The sequence below is a fragment of the Centropristis striata genome, chromosome 18, assembly GCF_030273125.1.
Source record: "Centropristis striata isolate RG_2023a ecotype Rhode Island chromosome 18, C.striata_1.0, whole genome shotgun sequence".
Taxonomy (NCBI): Eukaryota; Metazoa; Chordata; class Actinopteri; order Perciformes; family Serranidae; genus Centropristis; species Centropristis striata.
The window spans coordinates 28337589-28362035 of record NC_081534.1 but is presented as its reverse complement, the minus strand read 5'-3'; the positions used below and the strand labels follow the sequence as shown (position 1 = coordinate 28362035).

At 37.2% G+C, this 24447-nt stretch overlaps 1 protein-coding gene across 1 annotated transcript in view; it reads right to left on the bottom strand.

Annotated features, from left to right (window-relative positions):
- Window positions 1–24447, bottom strand: part of fam184ab (family with sequence similarity 184 member Ab) — a 253926-nt gene that overhangs the window by 58033 nt on the left and 171446 nt on the right. Inside the window, exons 13-15 of the mRNA XM_059357047.1 lie at window positions 21006–21156; window positions 16231–16443; window positions 155–308 (exon numbers count right to left, since the gene is read on the bottom strand). Coding sequence (XP_059213030.1) covers window positions 155–308; window positions 16231–16443; window positions 21006–21156 — 518 coding nt within the window. The remainder of the gene's footprint in view (window positions 1–154; window positions 309–16230; window positions 16444–21005; window positions 21157–24447) is intronic.

Below are 24447 nucleotides of genomic sequence, written 5' to 3'. Positions count from 1 at the left end.
AAACCCCCAAATCTGTGCATATATTTGTTGAAAAAGAAAATGTGCCAAGAGGTGACGGGAGGGTGAATGTTTCTAATGCATGCACACACACACACACACACACACACACACACACACACACACACACACAGTGACACACACTCTAAGACCTTACCCAGCATGGCTTTGCCCTCGTCCTCCAGTTCAAAGCGGAGTGTTTGCAGCTCTTGTTCTGACTGCTGTTTGAGCGTCTCGATGCTCTGGCGGTGAGCCTCTCTGAGAGACTGCAGCTCTGCATGGTGATGATGGCGGAGACGCTCCTCCAACTCCTGATGGAGAGATGAAAGAGGGGCGGAGGAGGGCGAGAGGGGACAAGAGAGAGGAACAAAGAGAGGTGCAGTAGAAGAGGCAGAAGAGAGGAAAAGACAGAGGGAGGGAGGGCCACAGGGAGAGAGGAGGAGGGAGAAGTTTAAGACGTAGGGGGAAATGAGAAAAGGAAGAAAATGGAAAAAAGAGGGAGAGAGAGACAGAGAAGTGTTTTAGCATCGTTTTAAATCCTCTATAAAGGCTGAAGGAGAAGAAGACATCGTGTTTACATCCAAAAACAAAGGGTTATCTCTTTGAACATGTAATATATCGTCTTTGTACGGTTTTAGATAAAATATATGTCCCAAAAATTTGCAAATTTGCACGTTTTGTTTTATTTACCTTATGTCAGGGGTCTCAAACTCAAATTACCTGGGGGCCGCTGGAGGCAGTATCAAAATGACCAAAAAAAGAGACAAAATGACAGAAAAAAAACTAAATTACTTAAAAAACACACAGAATGACCAAAAAAGACACAAAATTATTTTTAAAAAAAGACACAAAATTATTAAAGAGACACAAAATTATTTAAAAAAATACGGACAATTATTAAAAAAAGACACAAAATTATTAAAAAAAGACACAAAATTAATAAAAAGAGACACAAAATTATTTAAAAAATAAGGACAATTATTAAAAAAAGACACAAAATTATTACCACGACAAAGTGCCATTCATATAAAACTCACATTAAACTTTCATATCAAGGTGGGGGCCACAAAAGGGCCGCAATTGGCCGCAAGTTTGAAACCCCTGACTTCGAGAAAAAGGAAGAAAATGGAAAAACGAAGGAGAGAGAGATGGAGAAGTGTTTTAGCATCATTTTAAATCCTCTATAAAGGCTGAAGGAGAAGCTGGCCAATATCTCAGCAGCAGAGAGGAGATGAAAACCTTTCCTGCTGTACTGTCTGTCTGAGAGAGAAACAGAGAGAATAGATCACCTCCTGTGACAGAACACAGACCATTCTGCCTCACATTTGAAAGATTTTTCTTTAAAAGCTTCGCTGACAGCTTCAATAGATTCCTCTGCAGAACAACCTCGACTGTGACAAAAATCAATTGGAAGTCACTCTGCTGTGGAGTTTATAACAATAATAAAAAAGGGGCAAAGTCACCTCACTGTCAAAACGCACCGTAATAATGACGACTGTCTATTTTTCTGTCTTGAGGAAATAAAGGGTCTTCTTTCAATCCAGAAAAAGGACGCTAAGTTTGAATGGATTCCAGATCAGAGTGGCATTGACAGAAACTTTAGATCAATAGAGTTTCCTCAGCTACACTGAGCATAATGATTGCTGTAGAAAAATAAGACATTCCTGGTGAAAATCATTCTTATATGGATCTTATTTTCTAAAACGATCATTAGAGCCACAGAGGCAGTGGCTCAGAATCATTTTTATGTGATTTATTGCAGATTACAGATGTTATTTGTCACTTTAATTAACATTGCAAGATAGGACATTTGTGCTGCATTCACAAAGTGTCAGAACAAATTAGTTTCAGTTTTTTAGTTTACAGATAAGGGGTAAAACTACTGGCACTGTATTATACGGCAAGGTTATTATAGTTAATGAAAACTAGAATTGAAAAAGCATTTTTGTTAACTGAAATAAAAATAAAAACGAGAGTTTTTAAAAAAAAACCCAATAACTAACTGAAACTGTATTATGTGGTTACAAAACTAATTAAAATTATAGTGAAAATGTCCTCCGGTTTCATTTTTGTCAACTTTTTTCATACGTAAACCCTTTTGGTTGATATGAAATCTAGTTCATCTATCTGGTTTTATGACTTAATAAACTTATTGGGGCTGAGATGGATAAGACAAAGGAAATAAAGGAAACATTTATTGAGACTTTTTTGAATCTCGCACCCAACAAATACCCCATTACAAAAAAACTAAAACTAACACTAAAACTAATAAAAACTAAAGTAAAAGTAAGCATTTTTCAAAAAATAAAAACTAATTAAAACTTGCAAACTCACTCAAAAAACGAATTAAAACTAACTGAATTTGAAATAAAAAGAAATAAAAATAGACAACGAAATTAAAACTAAAACTAATGAAAAATCCAAAACTATTATAACCTTGTTCTACGGTGGCCCTGAGAGCTCACAGCACTGCAATTTTTGTTTGGTTTGTAACCAAAAAACACTGAAATAACTGTGACATTTAAAATAAAAGATGATTCACAAACAACACAACTGAAAAACAACTGCAGGATGACAAAAGTCCTTAAAGCTGCTTTAAAACCTGCACAGGCTCATTCACAACTCACAACAGGTGACTGAAGAACCAAGACATGCAAAAAAGCAAGAAAGTCCAAATCATTTGAGATTCTCCAGGGTTAGATTGTGTTGTGTTGTTTTAGTTTATAGGAAAAAAAAAAAATAATAAATCCTCCCAGCCAGGCAGCCACTGGTGCCTCCTCACTGTTTGTGCTGTTCAGATGAACCACTATTAAACTTATGTTGCATAGCTGAAGAACAGTATGAAGGTAACGCTGTGTGACTGTAATAAAAAGATGTATAATGTTACAATTGATCACACAAACAAATGAAAGTCAGCGTCTAAACGTTGCAGCCGAGTGCTCGGTGTGTCTGAACTTAACCCATAAGAACCTATGGTGACATCCATGTAACAAACACTTTAAATCTTCTAGAATCTCCCATATTCAGCTTTATGCTTCACCTTAACTCATTAAACCCCTAAGTGACACATACTCAACACCCTGGTGTGGTGGTCATGTGACTGTGACAGGAAGTGACTTCTCCAAAATGTGTGTGTTTCTGGAAACAGATATGTGAAAAAGTAGCTAATTTCAAAAAGCTTATTTTTTGTTACTAGACTAAGTTTAAACCCATTTTACAATTCTAATCCGTTAATGTCCTGTATTGCATTTAACTTGTTCTGACCATATTTCCTGAACAAATTAAAGTCACAATTTTGATATATGTTATTATATGTTTTTACTTATTAGTGATGTATTATTATTTTGTTACTTAAAAACCAATCTGAGGGGGGTTCCCGTGGCACACCTGGTAGAGCACGTACCATAGAGGCATTGTCCTCTTAAGCGGGCGGCCCAGGTTCGAATCCGACTCGGAGCTCACTCTGTCCTATCAATAAAGCCAAAAAATGGCCAAAAAAATATCTAAAATTTTTTTAAAAAAAATCTGAAAAATAATTTATTGTTAAACAGCACTATTAATGTCACAATTTTGTGAAAATTTGTCACATTTTTTTTAATTTTAAAATAAGAAATATTATAAACATAAATACAATAAACGCCCAATGTATTGTGTATGCCACATTATAGTATATAATAGTTATAATATTTCTATTTATATAGTAATTTACAATATACATGTATAGGTATTTACAATGTAATATAAATTGTTTATAGTATATATATATATAATTGTTTATAATATTTGTATGTGACTATATTGATATAGAGACCTGTTAAGGGGTAGGACTCGATACATTTTTTTACTTCTTCCTACTCCCTTTCGAGCTTGCAGAAAGTGTCTGCTTTCTCAATTTTTTTTGCTTTTTATTTTTTTTATTTATTTATTAATCTATTAATATTTAAACTTGTTTTTTTGTTGTTTTTTTACTTGCTTGCATGTTCGAAATAAAGACAATCAAATAGATCTTTGACATTTAGGGGTAGTATTTTTTTAAAAACATCATAAATGTGTTCTATGTGGTTCACCTGGTCTGTGGTATATCCCCCATAATTTTCCTTTAGGAATAACTGGGTTCTTACAGGTTAAAATAAATGATTAATGATTAATTAAATTGTGTTGAGTGAGTTTGACCCGGCTGCTGTTTATCGCAGCGTTTGGCTTCATTACAACAATTTAACAAACAATGTGACCAGAAAAACAGCATATTAGAATATTAGCAAAGGGAACCGACAAGCACTTAAACACACAGTATTAGTAGCAGGCATTAGTGCTGCTGACTGGAGGGCTGCCACACACACACACACACACACACACACACACACACACACACACACACACACACACACACACCCTGCTGGCAGCGCAGCGTTTACTCTGGCAGTGGGAGCTGTTGTTGTTGTTGTTTGTGTGTGCGGAGGCACATTATTTTGCAGCCCAGTGTTTGTGTTTGTTCACTTTTTTTGGGAAACAGATTCACTATCGATGCTTCTGTCGACTCGACCAACAACTGAACAGACGTTCGTCGTGTCAAGTGTCTTATTACGGCGAGCTCATCAATCTGACCAAGCTGGCTGTCAGCTTCATTGCCGGCAGAACTGATTTTACAATACATTTTTTTTTTTTTTATAGTTTGTTTGTATTTTTTAATTAAAGATACAGACATCAGAATTATGTATGGATATTTACGGAGGCAACTGCTTGAGCTAATACTTAGTTGTTATGCATTGTTTTAAAAAAACAACAACACAGAATTACCAAAAAAGACACAAAATTATTTTAAAAAGACACAAAATGACCCCAAACTTTTGAGCTCTGGTGTATGTAAAAATACTTATACGTTTTTGGTGTAGAACATGGGTCTCAAACTCGCGGCCGTGGGCCAATAGCGGCCCTCGTGACGATATTTTGTGGCCCCCACCTTGATATGAAAGTTTAATGTGAGTTTTATATGAATGGCACTTTACCGCGTTGTGTGTGGAAGGGCCCTTTAATTACTTTTTTTGGGTAATTTTGTGTCTTTTTTTGGTAATTTTGTGTCTTTTTAAAAATAATTTTGTGTCTTTTTTGGTAATTCTGTGTATTTTTTTTGTAATTTTATGTCTTTTTTGGTAATTCTGTGTCTTTTTTCGGCCATTATGTTTCTTTTTTTCAAATCATTTTGTTTTTTTCTGTCATTTTGTGTCTTTCTGTCATTTTGTGTCTTTTTTGGTAATTTTGTGTCTTTCTTTTTTAAGTAATTTAGTTTTTTTCTGTCATTTTGTGTCTTTTTTAGTAATTTCATGTCTTTTTTTGGTCATTTTGATACTGCCTCCAGTGGCCCCCAGTTAATTTGAGTTTGAGACCCCTGGTGTAGATGTTCTCATAACCCGCTAATATATTTTCAGTGTAGTACCTGTTACACATAATATATGGCATCTTCAAATAAGTAGGTCAGCAAGTCCTCTAACTTTGAAGCCCCTTAAGCAAAGAAATATGAGTCATATATATGAACATATACAGTATATAATCCAATTCAATGTAGGCAAGTAAAAGGTTATATATGCCTTTGCAGCCTGATTTATGAAATGAGTAAATGTTAAATAACAGGAGCGAAAACACAGCTTCTATTTCCAGTCAGAGAATATTTGATAGAGTTCAGATCTCATTTTCATTATGACACAAAGCCCTAAAAGCACCAAGACAATAAAGACAAGAACAACTGCTGTTCACAGTGACTTCAGACCATTTCTCTCTGCCAGCCAGACATTAAAGATGACATTTTGAAATCTAGAACTAGAACTCATCAACGAGGAGCGTCTAAAATGATATTCATAGGAGGTTGACGGCCACATCTGTGGCATTTTACTCCAGCGGTATGTTTCGCCTTTGGGAAATGATTCATGGAAACGATCGAATATTCAAATGAGACGAGTTGGCGGACGGCAGTCTGGGATCCTTCCTGTTCCAGGGGGCACCCATGCTGTTTTTTATGGTAACACTTAAAAACAAAAGTGCTACAGTTCATTAATACAAGATCTCAGAGAGTGGGCGGAAATAATGTTGTTCACACTGTATTTAGTCGTTTATCCTCTAAAAATGATACAGCCAAGTATTACAAGCCTTTCTCTCTCTCTCTCTCAATTCAATTTTAATTTATTGGCATGACATAACACTGTACATATTGCCAAAGCAAGCCTCAGAAGAAAAAAAAGATAACAGTAAGGAAAGCAATATTTACAATAAATTATTATAATTCTATTATTCATTTTAAAGGAATAAACTCTCTCTCTCTGTCTGTCTGTCTGTCCTGCACTCGTCCCCAGCGTCTCCAACCATTCAGCACCACCTGACCTCCACATCCACCTGTGCACCTGCTCCCAAACCTGTTTAATCAGCTCAAAAGAACAATAAAAACATTCTTATCTCTGAGCCTCGTTTTGTTACTCAATCATCTATTGCAGGGGTCTCATTTATTACCTAATAAATTACCTGGGGGCCGCTGGAGGCAGTATCAAAATGACTAAAAAAAAGACACAAAATGACAAAGAAAAGACACAAAATGACAGAAAAAAAAATAAATCACTTAAATAAGACACAAAATGACAAAAAAATGACACAAAATTACTAAAAAAGACACAAAATGACCAAAAAAGACACAAAATGACTGAAAAAACACTAAATTACTGTAAAAAAAAAGACACAAAAAGACAAAAAAAGACACAAAATGACTAAAAAAAGATACAAAATGACTAAAAAAAGACACAAAATGACTAAAAAAAGACACAAAGTGACCAAAAAAATACACAAAATGACTAAAAAAAAGACAAAAAATGAACAAAAAAATACAAAAAATGAACAAAAAAATACACAAAATTACAAAAAATTACACAAATTTAAAAAAAAAAAAAAGACACAAAAATTAACCCCCCAAAAAGACACAAAATTACCAAAGAAAGACACAAAATGACATTACATAACATTTCCACTTCTTCCGGTAACAACAACAGGGCAGATATTAATGCTCCGGTAGCAGCGGTACCAGTTTATGCACGTGTTCACCTCAGTGATGAGCAGGTGACACCTGACGTGGAGGCCTCGGCCACAAGTGCCCGCTGGATGGTAAAAGAGCTCTTGGTCCCTTTGACTTAAAAAGAGCAATCCAAATCTAGTCCATAATTACTGCATTAACAAGTGGGATCTTGACTTTGAACTCATGCAGCTTAAAGTAGGTGTTCCAGAGGCACCAGGCTGACTCACAGGATGGAGAGTGAGGAGGGATTAACCATCCAGCTGCCTGTTTAAAACACGACTCTTCTCCTCTTTTATTATCTGCATGTTACCAAGCAAGTTTGAAGAATATCTGGATTATGTAAAAAGACCTAAATCTGTGAACGGTTATCAAGATATATAGGTACGGTGCATACGGAAAGTATTCACAGCACTTCACTTTTTCCACATTTCTTTATGTTACAGCCTTATTCCAAAATGGATTCAATTCATTTTTCCTAAAAATTCTACACAAAATACCCCATAACGACAACTTTAAAAACATTTTTTTTAAATGTTTGCAAATTTATTAGAAATAAAAAAGGAAAATATAATATGTACATAAGTATTCACAGCCTTTGCTCAATACTTTGTTGTGGCACCTCCGGCAGCAATTACAGCCTGTAGAAACATCTCAAGGATTATCAGTGGAAACAGAATGCACCTGAGCTCAATTTTGAGCTTGATCGCAAAGGCTGTGAATACTTATGTACAAGTGATTTCTTCGTTTTTTATTTTTAATAAATTTGCAAAAATCTCAAACAAACTTTTTTAAAGTTGTCATTATGGGGTATTTTGTGTAGAATTTTGAGGGGAAAAATGAATTGAATCCATTTCGGAATAAGGCTGTAACATAACAAAATGTGGAAAAAGTGAAGCGCTGTGAATACTTTCCGTATGCACTGTATATGTTTAGATACAGTCATGTCCAAACTATTCCAGAAAGGACCATGTGGCTGCAGGTTTTAGATCCAAGCAAGCAGAAGCACAGCAGACACAAGTCATTAACCCTCTGTGGTCTGAGCCTATTTGGGCCGTTTTTGAATATTTTTGATTTTTTGCCCTTCATGCACCCCATAAAAAATGTTTACTATACCCATATTTGGTATCCATTTTTTCTTCACCTGTATGATCTGACAATTATTTTCTCACTTTAACCTACTTTATCAACATATTGGGCCCAAAAATCATGAAATCCGAGTTGAAATATCATACTTTTTACTACAATAAAAACCACAAATATGCTCAATGAACTGTTTTGGAACTTGAAATTGTAAACATAAGATACTTTTGTTTTTTTCATTGAACACAAACCCTGTTCACCTGTGTGAAAGTCCACCATTTGTTCAATCTGTCTACCTACACAAATTACAAAAAAAAGACACAAAATTATAAAAAAGAACACACAAAATGACCCAAAAAGACACAAAAGACAGAAAAAAACTAAATTACTTAAAAAAGAAACAAGAAGACGGAAAAAAGACACAACATTATTAAAAAAGACAGAAATTTATAAAAAAGACACAAAATTATTAAAAAAGACAGAAATTTATAAAAAAGACACAAAATTAATTAAAAAAAGACACAAAATTATTAAAAAAGACAGAAATTTATAAAAAAGACACAAAATTATTTTAAAAAAGACACAAAATTACCAAAAAAAGTAATTAAAGGGACCTTCCACACACAACACGGCAAAGTGCCATTCATATAAAACTCACATTAAACTTTCATATCAAGGTGGGGGCCACAAAATATCGTCACGAGGGCCGCAATTGGCCCGCAAGTTTGAGACCCCTGGTTTAAGCAGTAAATAAATATGCTTAAATGCCGGAGGAGAAGTAGTTACGAGGACTGTTCTCCTGGTGATAGTCTGACATTTGTTAGCCTCATCTGCCCGAGTGTGACATCCATCATGTAAACTCCACATCACCGTCCATCATTACTACGTCAGCAAAATGAAGGCTGAGTACAGTGTAAAAAGTAACTATGATTCATATTTTGCTGCCTGTACAACAGCCCATGTTATCATCTTTGAGTTGCATTCACTAAGCCACGCCCTCATAATTGAGTGGTCCAATCAAACCTTAACGATATCATTTAAATCCTGCAGGTAACGACACCTCATTTCACTTGGAAACACGACACATAACAGAAGTTAAGGACGCTCTTGCTGTGACTTTATAGCACCACTTAAACTCTTGTATCCTGAGAGGACTTTACCGTCCACAGCTGCTTCTCACTTCATAAAAATAGAAGTAGATGTGTTTAGAAACTCCAGTGGGAGGTTTCCTCCAAAATGAGAAAGTGGCTCTTAAAAGCCACTAATCTCTCTTCTACTGGCATTGATCATTGGTCTATGGTAAAACCATACCTTTTATTCCTTTAATTAAAGGGAGCACATTAATTACTCCTAATCACAGTCAGCCCTATAATTACACATTGACTGTAATGTTGCCACATCGGCCTCCTCGCTCAGCTCCGTGTGGAGGCCCGCTGGTTCAATCTTCATTCCATTACTGGACGGTCAATATTTGTTACTTAGCTGGTGGGTGAATCCATTTAACTAAGTCAAAAGGAGGGTGATGCAGAGGAACAAGAGCGAGAGAGAGACGGGGGGATTCACACACAAAGAGGTGAAGTGAGACGGCGGCCCTCGGGGCCCCCGGCAGGCTGATCCTGCTGCTTCAGCACAGGTCTTAATCCCGACCCCGAGGAGAACTTAAAGACCCGAGCTGGAGGAACTGAGGCGTCTAAAAGGGATGGAGCTGAGAAGTGTGTGTGTTGCTGTGTATTCAGGTGCTCGACTGTTGAGTGATTTAAGAAGCCAAGAGCAGAATTTCAATGCAGGAACTAACCTGGAGCCAACACATGGACTTTAACCCTAACTATTGAGCATGGTAGTGTTTTAAGTTAAAAAAAAATCAAAATAGCATTTTATGTTGGACTAAAGGACTAAAAAAAGACACAAAATGACTAAAAAAGACTCAAAATGACCAAAAAAAGACACAAAAAGACACAAAATGACCAAAAAAGTCACAAAATGACCAAAAAAGACACAAAATGACCAAAAAGACACATAATGACCAAAAAGACACATAATGACTAAACAAAGACACAAAAAGACTAAAAAAAGACACAAAAAGACACATGATGACCAAAAAAAGACACAAAATGACCAAAAAAAGACACAAAATGACTAAAAAAAGACACAAAAAGACACAAAATGACTAAACAAAGAAACAAAAAGACACAAAATGACAAAAAAAGAAACAAAATTACCAAAAAAAGACACAAAATTACCAAAAAGACACAAAATGACTAAACAAAGAGACAAAAAGACTAAAAAAAGACACAAAAGGACACAAAATGACTAAACAAAGACACAAAAAGACACAAAGTGACTAAACAAAGACACAAAAAGACATAAAATTACTCAACATAGACACAAAATGACTTACAAAGACACGAAAAGACATGAAAAGGATTAAAAAATGGTCAAAATAGCCCAAGACTGCATAGAGTTAAAACAGGTGTAACATGTTCTCTTCCTCTGGTCTTAGTCAGCACTAAAGCTGCTACATTATCCTGTTTATTCAAGGATTTCTGGGGGAAACCAGGACAGAGAGCATCGCTCAGAGCAGCCTGTTAGAGATGTGCACCAGCTAGACTCGAGGAGGTTTTTTAATGCTTCAGGGCTTAAAAATTCAATTCAAAGTTCTGTCTTGACACGTAGAGCTCAAGATTTCAGCTATTTTAATGGGCAATTTATAGAGTTCTCCCATAAATGTTTTGCCTTATTGCCTCATAAAGATTCAGTCATACTCGCAGCTCTCTCTTTGCACTTAGACACGGCTAAATGCTGCAGCCTGGTCTCCGAAAAATTCTGTTACCACACAAGAAAACTGCACTGTTAATTATTTTGAAAAGAAACATTTTCTGCTGTAGAAGTAAAAATAGTTACTTGAGTAAGAGTAAGTATTCATTGAAAAAACTACCCAAGTACTCACTAACTGGTGAGTAACTTCTGATTTATATGTTTTTTCAATCAGAGCCTGAACATCAAATCGACAAAAATATAAAAGAGGAATGTGCAAGTTCAGATATTGCCCAACAATATCACTTTAACTAAAACAATAATTCATAAAATCTTAACAATCAAAACATAATTTAAGGCAATTTGAGTCAAAGTTTAATGTGAGTTTTATATGAATGGCACTTTACCATGTTGTGTGTGGAAGGTCCCTTTAATTCCTTTTTTTTGGTAATTTTGTATCTTTTTTTAATAATGTTGTCTTTTTTAATAATTGTGTGTCTTTTTTAATAATTTTGTGTCTTTTTTGGTAATTTTGTGTCTTTTTTTAGATAACTTTCTGTCTTTTTTTGGTAATTTTCTATCATTTTTTTGGTAATTTAGTTTTATTCTTTCATTTTATGTCTTTTTTGGGTCATTTTGTGTCTTTTTTAAAAATAATTTTGTGTCTTTTTTGGTAATTTTGTGTCTTTTTAAAGTAATTTAGTGTTTTTTCAGTCATTTTGTGTCTTTTTTTTTTGTCATTTTGTGTCTTTTTGGTCATTTTATGTATTTTTTCTGTCATTTTGTGTCTTTTTTTTAGTAATTTTGTGTCTTTTTTTGCTCATTTTGATACTGCCTCCAGCAGCCCCCAGGTAATTTGAGTTTGAGACCCCTGACATAAGTCATTAGGATCATCTGGGAACCAAACCTAGAACCAATCCATTAAAGTGTAACCTTTGACCTGCTGGTGGTGTTCTGTCTATCTTACAGCACAGTGCAGTAACCTTAAAGTCATTAACAACAAACAGTTAATCAAATTTAATGAAGGTAACCCAGCAGGATTATTGATGAGGTGCAAACAGAGTCTTCATTCTCATGCAATTTTAATTGAAGAGTCTAATAAAAAGCCATTAAACAGCCACAGAGGAACCATAAACACCACTGATATCCACCAAGTCTTCAATAAACCCTTCAGGTTGTTTCCTTTAGCATCCAAGTATAGATAAAGGCCAGAAGTCCTTTTTAATACGTGTAATAAAATAACTTTAATTGTACTCTAGCACATAATTGTCATCATGTGTTTAGATAAACCTTCTCCTGAGACCATCTGGTCCTGGAAGCATAGCTGCTGTGTTCGACTGTTTTAAGGATATCAGCCGTTGGACGGCCCAAAACTTCCTTCACCACAATAACTCCAAATCTGAAATCATACTGTTCAGTCCTCCTCACTTCCAAAATCATCTCGGTCCACTATCCGCCAACAAAAAGTCCTCTGGACTGCACTATGAAAGGGCAGAAAATCAGGCGAAGAGCCGGCACAGATCTTTCCAGCAATATAGCGGGGACTTTCGGGACCGCACTATGAAAGGGGCTTATGTTTAATTCAAATTAGGTGCATTTCGGCGAGTGAGACCCGCCTCATTCCGGGAATTGGGTGCTGGTGGAAACACCCTTTTTATTTTCTGTGTATCTAAGAATGTCTTGTGATTGTTCATCCTCTGTCTCTTATTATTTTTCTTTTAATGTCTAAATTGTTTTTAGCCTTATGGCATTATTCCCGTTGTGATTACCCGCTCTCTGTCGAAGCACTTTGTAAACTGCTGTTTTTAAAAGGTGCTATATAAATAAAATTATTAGGGCCGGGACTTTAACGCGTTAATTAAGATTAATTTATTACACAAAAATGTACACGTAAAAAAAAATTGACGCATTTTAATCACACTTATTTTTGTAGCGCGGAACGTTTCTCACTGGATGAGTTTCAGGAGGACCGATTATACTGGAGCACCAACTAGCGTTGATGAGTTCAGACAACAACAAACCACAGTGAACATGAAGGAAGAAGCTGATGAGACCTTTGGTTGGCCCCGTGGATGATGGGACATTTAGTTACTAAAAACCAACGGATGGAAGCGTCGATAAGAGCATGGTTGTGTTGCTATGCAACAAGGAATTCACATATCACCGCAGCACATCCAGCCTCAAGTATCACCTCAATGCAAAATATATAGCAGCTAATGGCAAAAAAATGCACTGGTCTGTTGGACTTGAACAAAAATAAACAATATTTTTGTTGCTTAAACTTATGTATTCAGTCATTATTCAATGGTAAACTAAAAAAATTACTTCTCACTGTTCTCAGGACAAATGTTTATATGCGATTAAAATGCGATTAATTTCGATTAATTAATTACAAAGACTCTAATTAATTAGAGTATTTTTTTTAATTGAGTCCCGGCCCTAAAAATGAATACTATTTTTTTTCTTTTGAAACTTTTTTCCACCTGTTTTTGATGCAACATTTATAGTGTTAACTGCCATTGAGTGTTGCTCTTTCGAACTCGTGTCTTTTACTTTAGTTGTACTAATTGTTGCCACTGGTTTATTGACTGTTCTGATGTGTTTATTTTTGGCATGCTGCAAGCTAAACTTCCCATGTGGGACAATAAGAGGCAATGAGAGGAAAACAGACAACATAAAAGTCATTAGGATTCGTCCTAAAATTTAACGATCGGTCCCACTGTTGAGATATTTCAGTCTAGAGCAACACAGCAGCAGCTGAACAGATGAATGCGCTACAGGCTTGTACTGTACATTTCTTTATTTATGTGTGTAATATTGTTGTTACTTGGTGCGTTTTATATATTTACTCAATATCCAAACGTCCTTAGAGGAGCAGGTAAAGCACTTTCCCTCTGAAACTGCGCAGGGGAAAAGCAATATGAGCCGTCGGAGAGATAAGAAGAATAAAGATGATAAGCAAATCAATAAGCTGTCAATTGCTCCGCTGCTTCTATTTGTAGCTTTTTGGTTGCAAGAAATCGTGAAGCTAAATTAGGTTATGTGAATGTGTTTGTGTAGCAAGGATTTGTAACAACTTTATTACTCTCTGGATGTAACTGTGCGCGGACAGATAACGCCAGAATTTACCTCCCAAACACACACACACACACACACACACACACACACTCACAAATCATCCGTCTAATGCCTCCACTCTGGATAATTGAGTTTCTCTCCCTGCACCGCTGACAGAAATATAAACACCCCGCTACCATAAAAGCCCTCCGTAAAGCTTTTAACACTTTATTTCCCTGCTAATAAGGAAGAAAGAAGACGGAGAGGTGGTCAAATGTGGTGTGTTTGCACCAGCTAGTGTGTGTTTGCATCAAAGAAGGAACAAGCTGAGGAGGAGAGGGAGATAACAGGGAGGACAGTTTGTGTTACAGCAGTCAGTTTAGTTTACAGGAAAATAATGAAGACTTCCGATTTCATAAGTCCTGAGTGACTCAGAGGTGATCTTCTTTCTCCACACACACACACACACACTTCCCGTCCTCACACACATTTGTACTCGAGGAGTTGCCAAAAACACATCATAAGGACGCCGTTTCCTGACCTCCATTCTGCCTAAAGCATTAATACAATTACAGCGTCCAAGTCGGGAAAAAGGGATTTGGGATTGTGATGTATAGCTGATCCAAATCGACCTTGACTGTGAAATGGAAGGTTTAGCGTTGAAGAACATTTTCTTGGCACCTTGAAGGAGCGCGCATGTTGGTTTGTGCATGCATATCTTGACATTATAAAGAGGAAACACAGAGCTGTCAGCATCGCTACTTGATATAGAAGCTGTCTGCTGTCAGTGAGAGTGAGTAATGACGGAGATGACTCACTGCCAGTCTAACCTTGACTCTGACAAGCCTCTATTGGATAAAAATGTCATGGATGGCTTCTCCCGAAGGAACTGGCGGAGGAGATGACACAAATGCCTCGGCATTCATGGGGTCTATTAAAATGCAAACATTGTTTGCATATAATTACGACATTATCATTCTTCAGTTTTGAAGAATGCAAATCTGGGTTTGACAGTTTAGTGTGCACAATGTGTAGGTTTCCTGGTTTTGCTTTATTGCAGTGGTTTCTAATTTCTGCAGCCATTGTACTAGATCAAGTTGATAAATGTTGCTATTGTTTTACATCAGATCTCTGTCCATTGTGCTGACTTCGCCTGAGGTAGAGGTCAGCATGGAGAAGCTTTCTAAGATGCCAATTTAGCCCGAATGTGAAGAAATATATGTAGTAGCTGTCCATGGTGCTGACTTAAGCTAAGATGTGCTGATTTAGCCTGAGGTAGAAGAATGGTTGCAGTGACTCTCCATGGTGCTAATTTATCTTGAGTTTGAGGTGTGATTGCAGTAGCTGTCCATGGTTCTAATTTAGCGTGAGTTAGAAGAATAAGGGCAGTAACTCTCCATAGTGCTGATTTAGCCTTAGTGGTGCTAATTTAGCCTGAGGTAGAGGTATGCATGCAGTAACTCTACATGGTACTAATTTAGCCTGAGGTAAAAGAATAAGTGCAGTAATTCTCCATAGGGCTGATTTATCTTGAGTTTGAGGTATGATTGCAGTAGCTATCCATGGCGCTAATTTAGCCTGAGGTAGAGGTATGCACGAAGTGACACTCCATGGTGCTAATTTAGCCTCTGGTAGAGCCATGCATGCAGTAACTCTCCATGGTGCTAATTTAGCCTCTGGTAGAGCCATGCATGCAGTAACTCTCCATGGTGCTGATTTAGCCTGAGGTAGAGATATGCATGCAGTAACTCTCCATGGTGCTAATTTAGCCTGCGGTAGAGCCATGCATGCAGTAACTCTCCATGGTGCTGATTTAGCCTGAGGTAGACAAGATATATTTTTGGTCCTTTTCCTGTCCCACTTGGTGAATATCTTGGTCAAAATCTACTTTTTTCCAAATGAAGGGATGTTAATGCAAATTTATACTGATATATTTCCTTTTATTACATTTTTAAGAATCATAAATATCATGACCGGTATCAGCCTCAAAAATCCAGTTTCAACTGGGCTGTATTTCTGACCATTATGGAGACATGTTTTGAAGTGTGGCTGTCTGTTTTCTTTGCATATCAAGCTCTACTAACACATGCGAGGTTGCACAGGTGCACTCACAAGCATGACATACATATTTATGCTGAAGGTTTCACACTTTGCACCGATAACCACGCTTCTTGGCATAAAACTGACACCAACTGTCATGTGCTGCACTGATAACCATGTTGTTGTGCCAGCTGAAGGCAGGGAGGGAGAAGACTGCCAGCAAACACGGATCTGAATGCGTTTGCACGTACCTTCAGGTCCCTCTGCCTGGCGTGCTCCATGTCCTGCAAGGAGCAGCGGTGGACCTCCTGCAGACGCTGCTGCCGCCTCTGGTGCTCCGTCTGCAGCTCGTCCAGCTGCATCCTCAGGTGCTCCCTCTCCTGGCTGAACTGGTGCTGCAGCTGCTGCAGCGACGACTGCGACTGGGACAGCTGCATCTCCAAACTCTGCTTCAACAGGGAGATCTGGAGAGCAGAAAAACTAATTGTTAGACTTGGAGCGAAGCCCTGCTGCTTCTATACCTTTGCATGCTCATTAAAAAAGGGAAGATTGTGCAGAAAGGGCACAGAAGTTTAAGTTTGTCTCTGGGGAGCAGCTTCTTTATGCAGCAGAATAACAGAGGAGGAGAAAAAGGGGGTGGTAATCAATTAGGCTTAAACAAAGGTTGCCATATTAAGATGTTTGTAATTCTTTAAAGCCTCGAGCTATACAGTTTCTTACTAAATATTTTTCAGTTCAGTGCAGTACACAATGAGCTGTAGCTTATGGTGAAGGGCAACAGATGTAGAACTGACTGTTCAGAGAAAGCAGCATGATTCACCAAATTAGTCTGTCTAGACTACTTAAGAAGAGGAGTTTTTGGGCAAAAGTGCAGATAAAAAAGTACAACCTTGTACATGTCGCCTTTGGCAGTTCTGCATTTAATTGACAGCAAACTTGATAAAGAAGCTTAATAAGAAGAAACTTTAGAGGAAAGAGGACTACATGCATTATTTAGGTGCCCTGTGGTGTGTGAACATCCCACGTGTCCTCTCATGTCTAGAAAGCAGCAACACTTGTTGACAGGATGCAAAGTTTCTCGGCCCGGGGAAGATAACCTTGTCTGCTGTACCAACTGTTGAAGTCCCGTGGAGCAATCTGACAGGTGAGACCAGCTGGACTCGAAATAATTCATTTATAAAGACTTCAGAGTGGATAGAAGACAACTTCCTTCCACTTTTGAATGATTTTGCAATTAGTCATATGTGGGTTTTCTATGCGAGATGGAGACAGGAAGCTCCCAGTGAACCAAGAACAGCAGCTCAGTCTGAACAGCTGCGTCCTAAATTTAGTAATTGTATTATGACTAAGATGTGAGTCATCCACTGTGTCATAAGGTCAGAAAGTTTTATGAACATGAGCATATGGTTGTATATGCTGCAATTTGAGCCTTTCTTATTAGTGTTTGGGTTTGTGAGGTGTTTTGAGACTTTTATTACAGCGGGGTGTCAAGGAGAAGTCGAGAGTGATGTAAGCAGCTAAAGTTTCTATAGTCTTAACACAAACACAAAGCTATCAAAAAAACAACAATTACTAAAAAAAAGACTCAAAATGACAGAAAAATAAATAAATAACTTAAAAAAGACACAAAATGACCAAAAAAGACACAGAATTATTTAAAAAAAAAGACACAAAATGACCAAAAAAGACACAATTACCAAAAAAACCCCTAATTAAAGGGACATTCCACACACAACACGGTAAAGTGCCATTCATATAAAACTCACATTAAACTTTCATATCAAGGTGGGGGCCACAAAATATCGTCACGAGGGCCGAAATTGGCCCGTGGGCCACGAGTTTGAGACCCTCTGAAGCCCAACAAGCTGTTTCAGGATGTTTTTTACTCTTTTTAAATTTTAATCACTGTGGCTTTGTATTTCACTGCAATATATAAAATATAAATCATGAAAAAATAAAAAGCAAAAGTTTAATTTCTCTGATGAATTATTAATATTTTTTGTTAAATTGGAGTAAAATGGAATTCATACATACAACACTTTTCCAAGTGCCCACTAGAGTCACAGATATCATAAAAAATAAATTGGGTCTTCCATTTTTACAACTTCTACAAACAGCCTTTCCTGTCCTCTCCTCTCAGCTCTGTGTAAACAGATTTTCAGTGAATATTTGTCACGTGACCATTCGTCTCAGCAGAATCAATCATGACTTCACAGTTTCACTAATTTAATGTTTAACAGGATCACATATAGGTATGTATTTCCAGAAAGCCTTTGATACAGTCCTTCACAGGGATTCTTAAGGTATTAAGTCTGAGCCTGCATCACCTGAATTCAATGACTCTGATATTTACATATATATATATATATATATATATATATATATATGTTTACTTTTTGGAAATATGGTGAAGCATCTTGTGTGCGAGCAAATCATATTTTGCAAAAGTTACATCTGCCCATGCATCACTGCTGCAGACATAATATTGTGTTAAAACGGGCCGTTAGAAAACAGTCTGTTCCATTATTTGATTTCCAAGCAGCGTCGTCTCTCTCGGAGCGTATCTATCGGGAGGTTGACCGCCGCTCTGATCCGACATCAGACTAAATAAATACGGTTGTGCTGATTGCGAGGCGTGAAGTGGACACATTAATCACAGGACGGAGCTGACGGACAGCGTGGTGACAAGCAGCAGCACGCCACGCAGAAAGGAACATTAATAAAGCCGCTGATGCTCTGTGTGTGTGTGTGTGTGTTCTTGTACTTCCTACATAGTGAGGACCGGAACCAATTTTAACCGACAGAGTGAGGACATTTTTGCAAAGTGAGGACATTTCGGCCGGTCCTCACTTCTTTAAAGGCTTTTTTGAGATTTCAGACTTTGTTTTAGGGTTAAAGGTTACAATCAGGTTTATGTAAAGGTAACCATGTGTTAGGGTTAGAGAACAAGGTTATTATAGTTAACGAAAACGAAACGAAATAACGAAAAAACTAGAATTTAATAGGATAACTAACTGAAACTGTATCGTATGGTTACAAAACTAACAAAAACTAACTATAATTATAGTGAAAATGTCCTCAATTTTCGTCTTTGTCAACTTTTTTCATACATAATGAATATGGATAAGACAAAGGAAATGAAGGCAAGTTTTTTGGTGACCTCTTTTAATCTCCCACCCAACAAACACCCCATTACAAAAAAAACTAAAACTAATGAAAAGTAATGAAAACTAAACAAAGACTAGCAAACTCACTCTAAAACCTCATTAAAACTAACAAAATTCACAACCAATTTTGTGACTTTTTTTAAGCAATTTAGTTTTTTTCTGGTCATTTTGTGTCTATTTTGGTAATTCTGTGTCTTTTTTGGTAATTGTGTCTTTTTTTAATAATTGTGTGTCTTTTTGGTAATTTTGTGTATTTTTTGGTCATTTTTTGTCTTTTTTGTCATTTTGTGTCTTTTTAAAAATAATTTAGTGTCATTTTAAATAATTTTATGTCTTTTTTGGTAATTCTGTGTATTTTTTGTCATTTTGTGTTTTTTTTTTGTCGTTTTCTGTCTTTTTTAAGTAAGTTAGTTTTTTAGTAATTTTTGTTTTTTAAGTAGTTTTGGGTTTGTGTTAAGACTATAGAAACTTTAGCTGCTTACATCACTCTAGACTTCTTCTTGACACCCCGCTGCAATAAAAGTCTCAAAACATCTCAAAACATCTCACAAATCCAAACACTAACAATAAAGACTCAAATTGCAACCAAAACTAAAACTAATGAAAAATCCCAAACTATTATAACCTTGCAAGGGAATTCACTATTCCAATGAGGGTCCTCACAAAGATAGAAGTACAAGAATGTGTGTGTGTGTGTGTGCACGATGACCACAGGAGAGCTTAGTCACGCTGCATTAACATTAGCGGACAGTCATTAGCAGCAGCTGCCCGCTCCGCTGTGTTCCACTAATGAATGTGTGAGTGAGTTTGTCCACCAGTGTCACGGAGAAATAAGTCAGTCTGGCAGAGACAGGAGGTGTTATCGGGGCCAACGTGAGCTGTGACTGCCCTCCTCGTCCTCTCTCCCTCCTTATTGATTTCCTTACTTCTGCTATAATTACAGCAATTCCACTACAAGCTGCAGACATCCGCTGTTCACAGTTCATGTGGAAGATTAAAAACATTTTTTACCAGTAAATGAGGCACTTATCCTCAGGCTGGAATGTATGTACAATGAATCTAAGTACATTAACTGGTACTTCAATACAATTTTTATGGTCCTTGTACTTTATATTTTTCATTTTATGCTCCTCAACGCTTCCACTCCACTACATATAAGAGCTTAGATAACTAGATAGATGAGGTAACTTTACCAGCTGCAACTTTAAGTGATTCTTATTCAACAACTGAAAAATGTCTTTTGTGCAGATTACACAGTAATAATGAAAAAATATATAAAAAAGAGAAAAGAACGCAAGTTGATTTTCTCTAATAATTTTTTTTTTTAAGTTGAACTTTTGTTTTGATAGATACAACATTTTCTAAGTGCCATATATATATATATATATATATATATATATATATATATATAGGCGGTATCAAAATGGCCAAAAAAGACACAAAATTACTAAAAAAAGACACAAAATTACCAAAAAAAGACACAAAATTACCAAAAAAACCCCACAAAATTACAAAAAAGACACAAAATTACCAAAAAAAGACACAAAATTACCCCAAAAAGACACAAAATGACCAAAAAAATACACAAAATTACTAAAAAAAGACACAAAACTATTAAAAAAAAATACACAAAACAATTTTTTTTAAAAAATACACAAAATGACCCAAAAAAGACACAAAATGACCAAAAAAATACACAAAATTACTAAAAAAAAGACATGGTTTAATGCCTTTAGCTTTTAAGGGGTAAAAACTCCAAACCTTAAACCTTCATCATTGTGTAGTTTTAGACCAGAGAAAGCAGGAGACCGGCTGGTCAGGCCTGTGCATACACACAGAGCTGCTGGCGGGAGTCGTACCTGTTCCAGCAGGTCCTCCACTTTCCTCTGCCAGCTCTCCCGGGCGTTGCTCAGCTCCTGCTCCTTGTTTTGTGCCAGCTGATTCAGCGCTGAGGCCTTGTCCTCCTCGTGATCCTCTCTCAGCTCCTCACGAAGCTTCTTACACTCCTGCCTGCAACACAACAAGACACACACACATTTCTATTTCTGTTTCAGGTGCTTCAGGAATGCTGAACCTTTTTGAGTCGCGACCCCCAATTTAACATGCATGTTGTCCACGACCCCCGCTCACTGAACACAATCTTAACGCACAGCTCAGATCACCCAAAAAAGAAACAAAATTACCTAAAAAAGGAAACAAAATGACCAAAAAAGACACAAATTGACCACAAAATGATCAAAAATGACACAAAATGACCAAAAAAGACACAAAATGACCGGAAAAGACACAAAATGATCAAAAAGACACAAAATGACCCCAAAAAGAAACAAAATTACCAAAAAAAGACAAAATGACTAAAAAAGGACACAAAATGACCAAAAAAAATAAATTAAATGACCACAAAAGTCACAAATTGACCACAAAATGATCAAAAAAACCCAAAATGACCAAAAAAGACACAAATTGACCACAAAATGATCAAAAAAAGACAAAAGAAAAGACACAAAAAAAGACACAAATTGACCACAAAATGATCAAAAAAAGACACAAAATGACCAAAAAAAAAAGACATTAAGTGACCAAAAAGACTAAAACACATTAACACATGAACACTTTAACACAGTGGAGACAGAGCTGACTTCCAAAATGATTTGGCGACCCCCAGAAATCATCTCGCGACCCCAATTGGGGTCCCGACCCCAAGGTTGAGAATAGCTGGTATACACAACCTGCAACAAAAGCAGCATTGGATCTATTGGTGCAAAGTTGCACGTGCGAAGAAAGCAAAGGTTATTGCCTTTATACTTGAATAATCATTGGAATAAAAATACACAGAAATAGAATAATCATGTATGAGTGAAGTTTTTTGTAAAAGACATGATCTTTATTATAGGCTATGAATAGATTTGATCCATTTTTTTTTTCATTTTACACACTGTCCCAACCTATTCTAAATTAAAGTTATTGGACTATAGAATAATGATACATGCACATGAATGCACCACAATCTGCCATAATCACTTGGTCCAGTGGTGCAGCTTTAGTGCAGCTTTAATTTTTCTGGCCATCAAACTGGGCCTGATTCGGTCTCAGCTGCAGCTTTTTTGAAGTTGCAAATTTAATTTCAAAAACATCTGGGGAAAAAATCTCTAATTTCCCTCAGAGTGTTTGCTTGTGGCTGAATTACCATAAAATGATTGCGAGACTTAAAGGATTACCTATTTTGATTAAGTTTCAAGTCTCTGCAAGTGTATTTTTTATACAATGACGGCATGAATTAGAAATATTGGAAGAATAAATCAATCATTCTAAAAGCTAATGCCATGCTTTGTTGGAAAGAAGTAAATGTGATTCATGATCAACAAGCTAATCTAAAAAAAACCTTAGTGTGCTGCTTTTCTGCAACTTTGCACTGTTATTGCTTGTTTTTATTGACATAACTCTGTATAATGGCTCACAAGCACAACAACAACATCTGTTGAGAGAAGAGACTCAAACAAACAGTGAAACTGCAACAAAGGTAAAGGTGCTTCAGAGCTCCGTGTTCGCTTCGAGGGGACAATAAATGGTCCTTTATCAGACCATCACTCCTCCTCTACCGCTGCTGCTACCAGCTCTCTGCACGGCTCCCTTTGTGTGTCTGTGTGTGTGTGTGTGTGTGTGTGTGTGTGTGTTTGGGCTGTCAATGTAATAGCTGTGTGGGAGTTAAAATGGCAGCTGTTAAATGAAGTATCGAGGCAAACACTTTTTTTTGTCACTTTGAGAGCCAGAAAGTGTCAGACTGAAGGCGGGCTCACACACACAGACACACAGACACACACACACACACACACACACATACATACAAAAAGATGCATGCATGCAAGCATGCACGGACGCACGCACACACACACACACACACACACACACACACACACAAAAAATGCATGCACACACACACAAAAGGCACGCACACAAACACACACACACACACACACAAAATGCATGCATACACACGCACACTCACACACACAGAGAAAATGCATGCACACACACACAAAAGGCACGCACACACACACACACACACACACACACACACAAAGAGTTGCAATCACACACCAGACAGTCACGTTCATCATGCAGCACGTGTCATCATTCTTGTCCTTGTTCTGTATAAAGCACACAGTCACAGACGTTGATGCTCGCTCTCTCTCTCTCTCTCTCACACACACACACACACACACACACACACACACACACACACACACACACACACACACACACACACACACACACACAGACCTCGGGCTTCAAAGGAGCTCCGGTCTTCCTAATAAGCGTACTTCTATAGCATCTGCCGGGCAGGAAGAGCGATGAGGGCAGATGGAGAGAGGTAAAGGAAAGGAAAGGAGGAAGTGGATGAATGAACTGTCAGAGAAGCGTAGAAGACACATCCTGATGAAAATGTGGGATAATTGGCTGGATTCTACCGTTTGGGCTGTGAGATATAAGGCACACATGCCCATTTAAGGCGTGTCTTATTATACATATGCACTGAAGTATGCTGTGTGTGTGTGTGTGTGTGTGTGTGTGTGTGTGTGTGTGCTCACAGTAAGTCATCTCTCCAACTATGTGATTTTGTGTGTAATATAAGCCCATCGTTAGCTCTATTACTACCTGGCAGTATAGTTGATCTGGACTGTATGTAATTTTCAGCCATGAGGGGTTTCTCAATCAAAACAATAAGAAATAACAAGTAATGCTGTCATTGCAGCTGGTTTCTCCTGGTTGAGATTCCCTTAAGTGTTCTTTGTTCAGGAGCAGAACTAGCCGCACAGGTCTCCTCCTCTCCTAAACAATCAGACCTGCTGATTCAAACCAGTAAAAACACTGAATAAAGCAAGTTCATGTTAAAAATGAGTGTTTCTCCAATGATGTTTGGCATGTCGGCAGAGGGGCTGTGGGGCCCCGCTGTATAAAATCAGTAAAAAAAAAATGAATAAAGCAGTTTTATGTTAGAAATTAGTGTTTCTCCAATGATGTTTGGCATGTAGGTAGAGGGGTTGCTAACCCACCTGCTGCTGCTAAAGTTTCTCTGATAACTTAAGATCCAGACATTCAGGAGGTTTTTACCAAGAGTAGAATTATCCAGAAAGGTCTCTCCCTCTTCAAAACAAATGGACCTGCTGATTAAAACCAGTAAAAACACTTAATAAAGCAGTTTCATGTTAAAAATGGGTGTTTCTGCAATGCTGTTTGGGGACACAAGACGTCTGCACGGGGCTGCTAGCTGAGGTGGCGCCAACATTTACTTAGAGCATG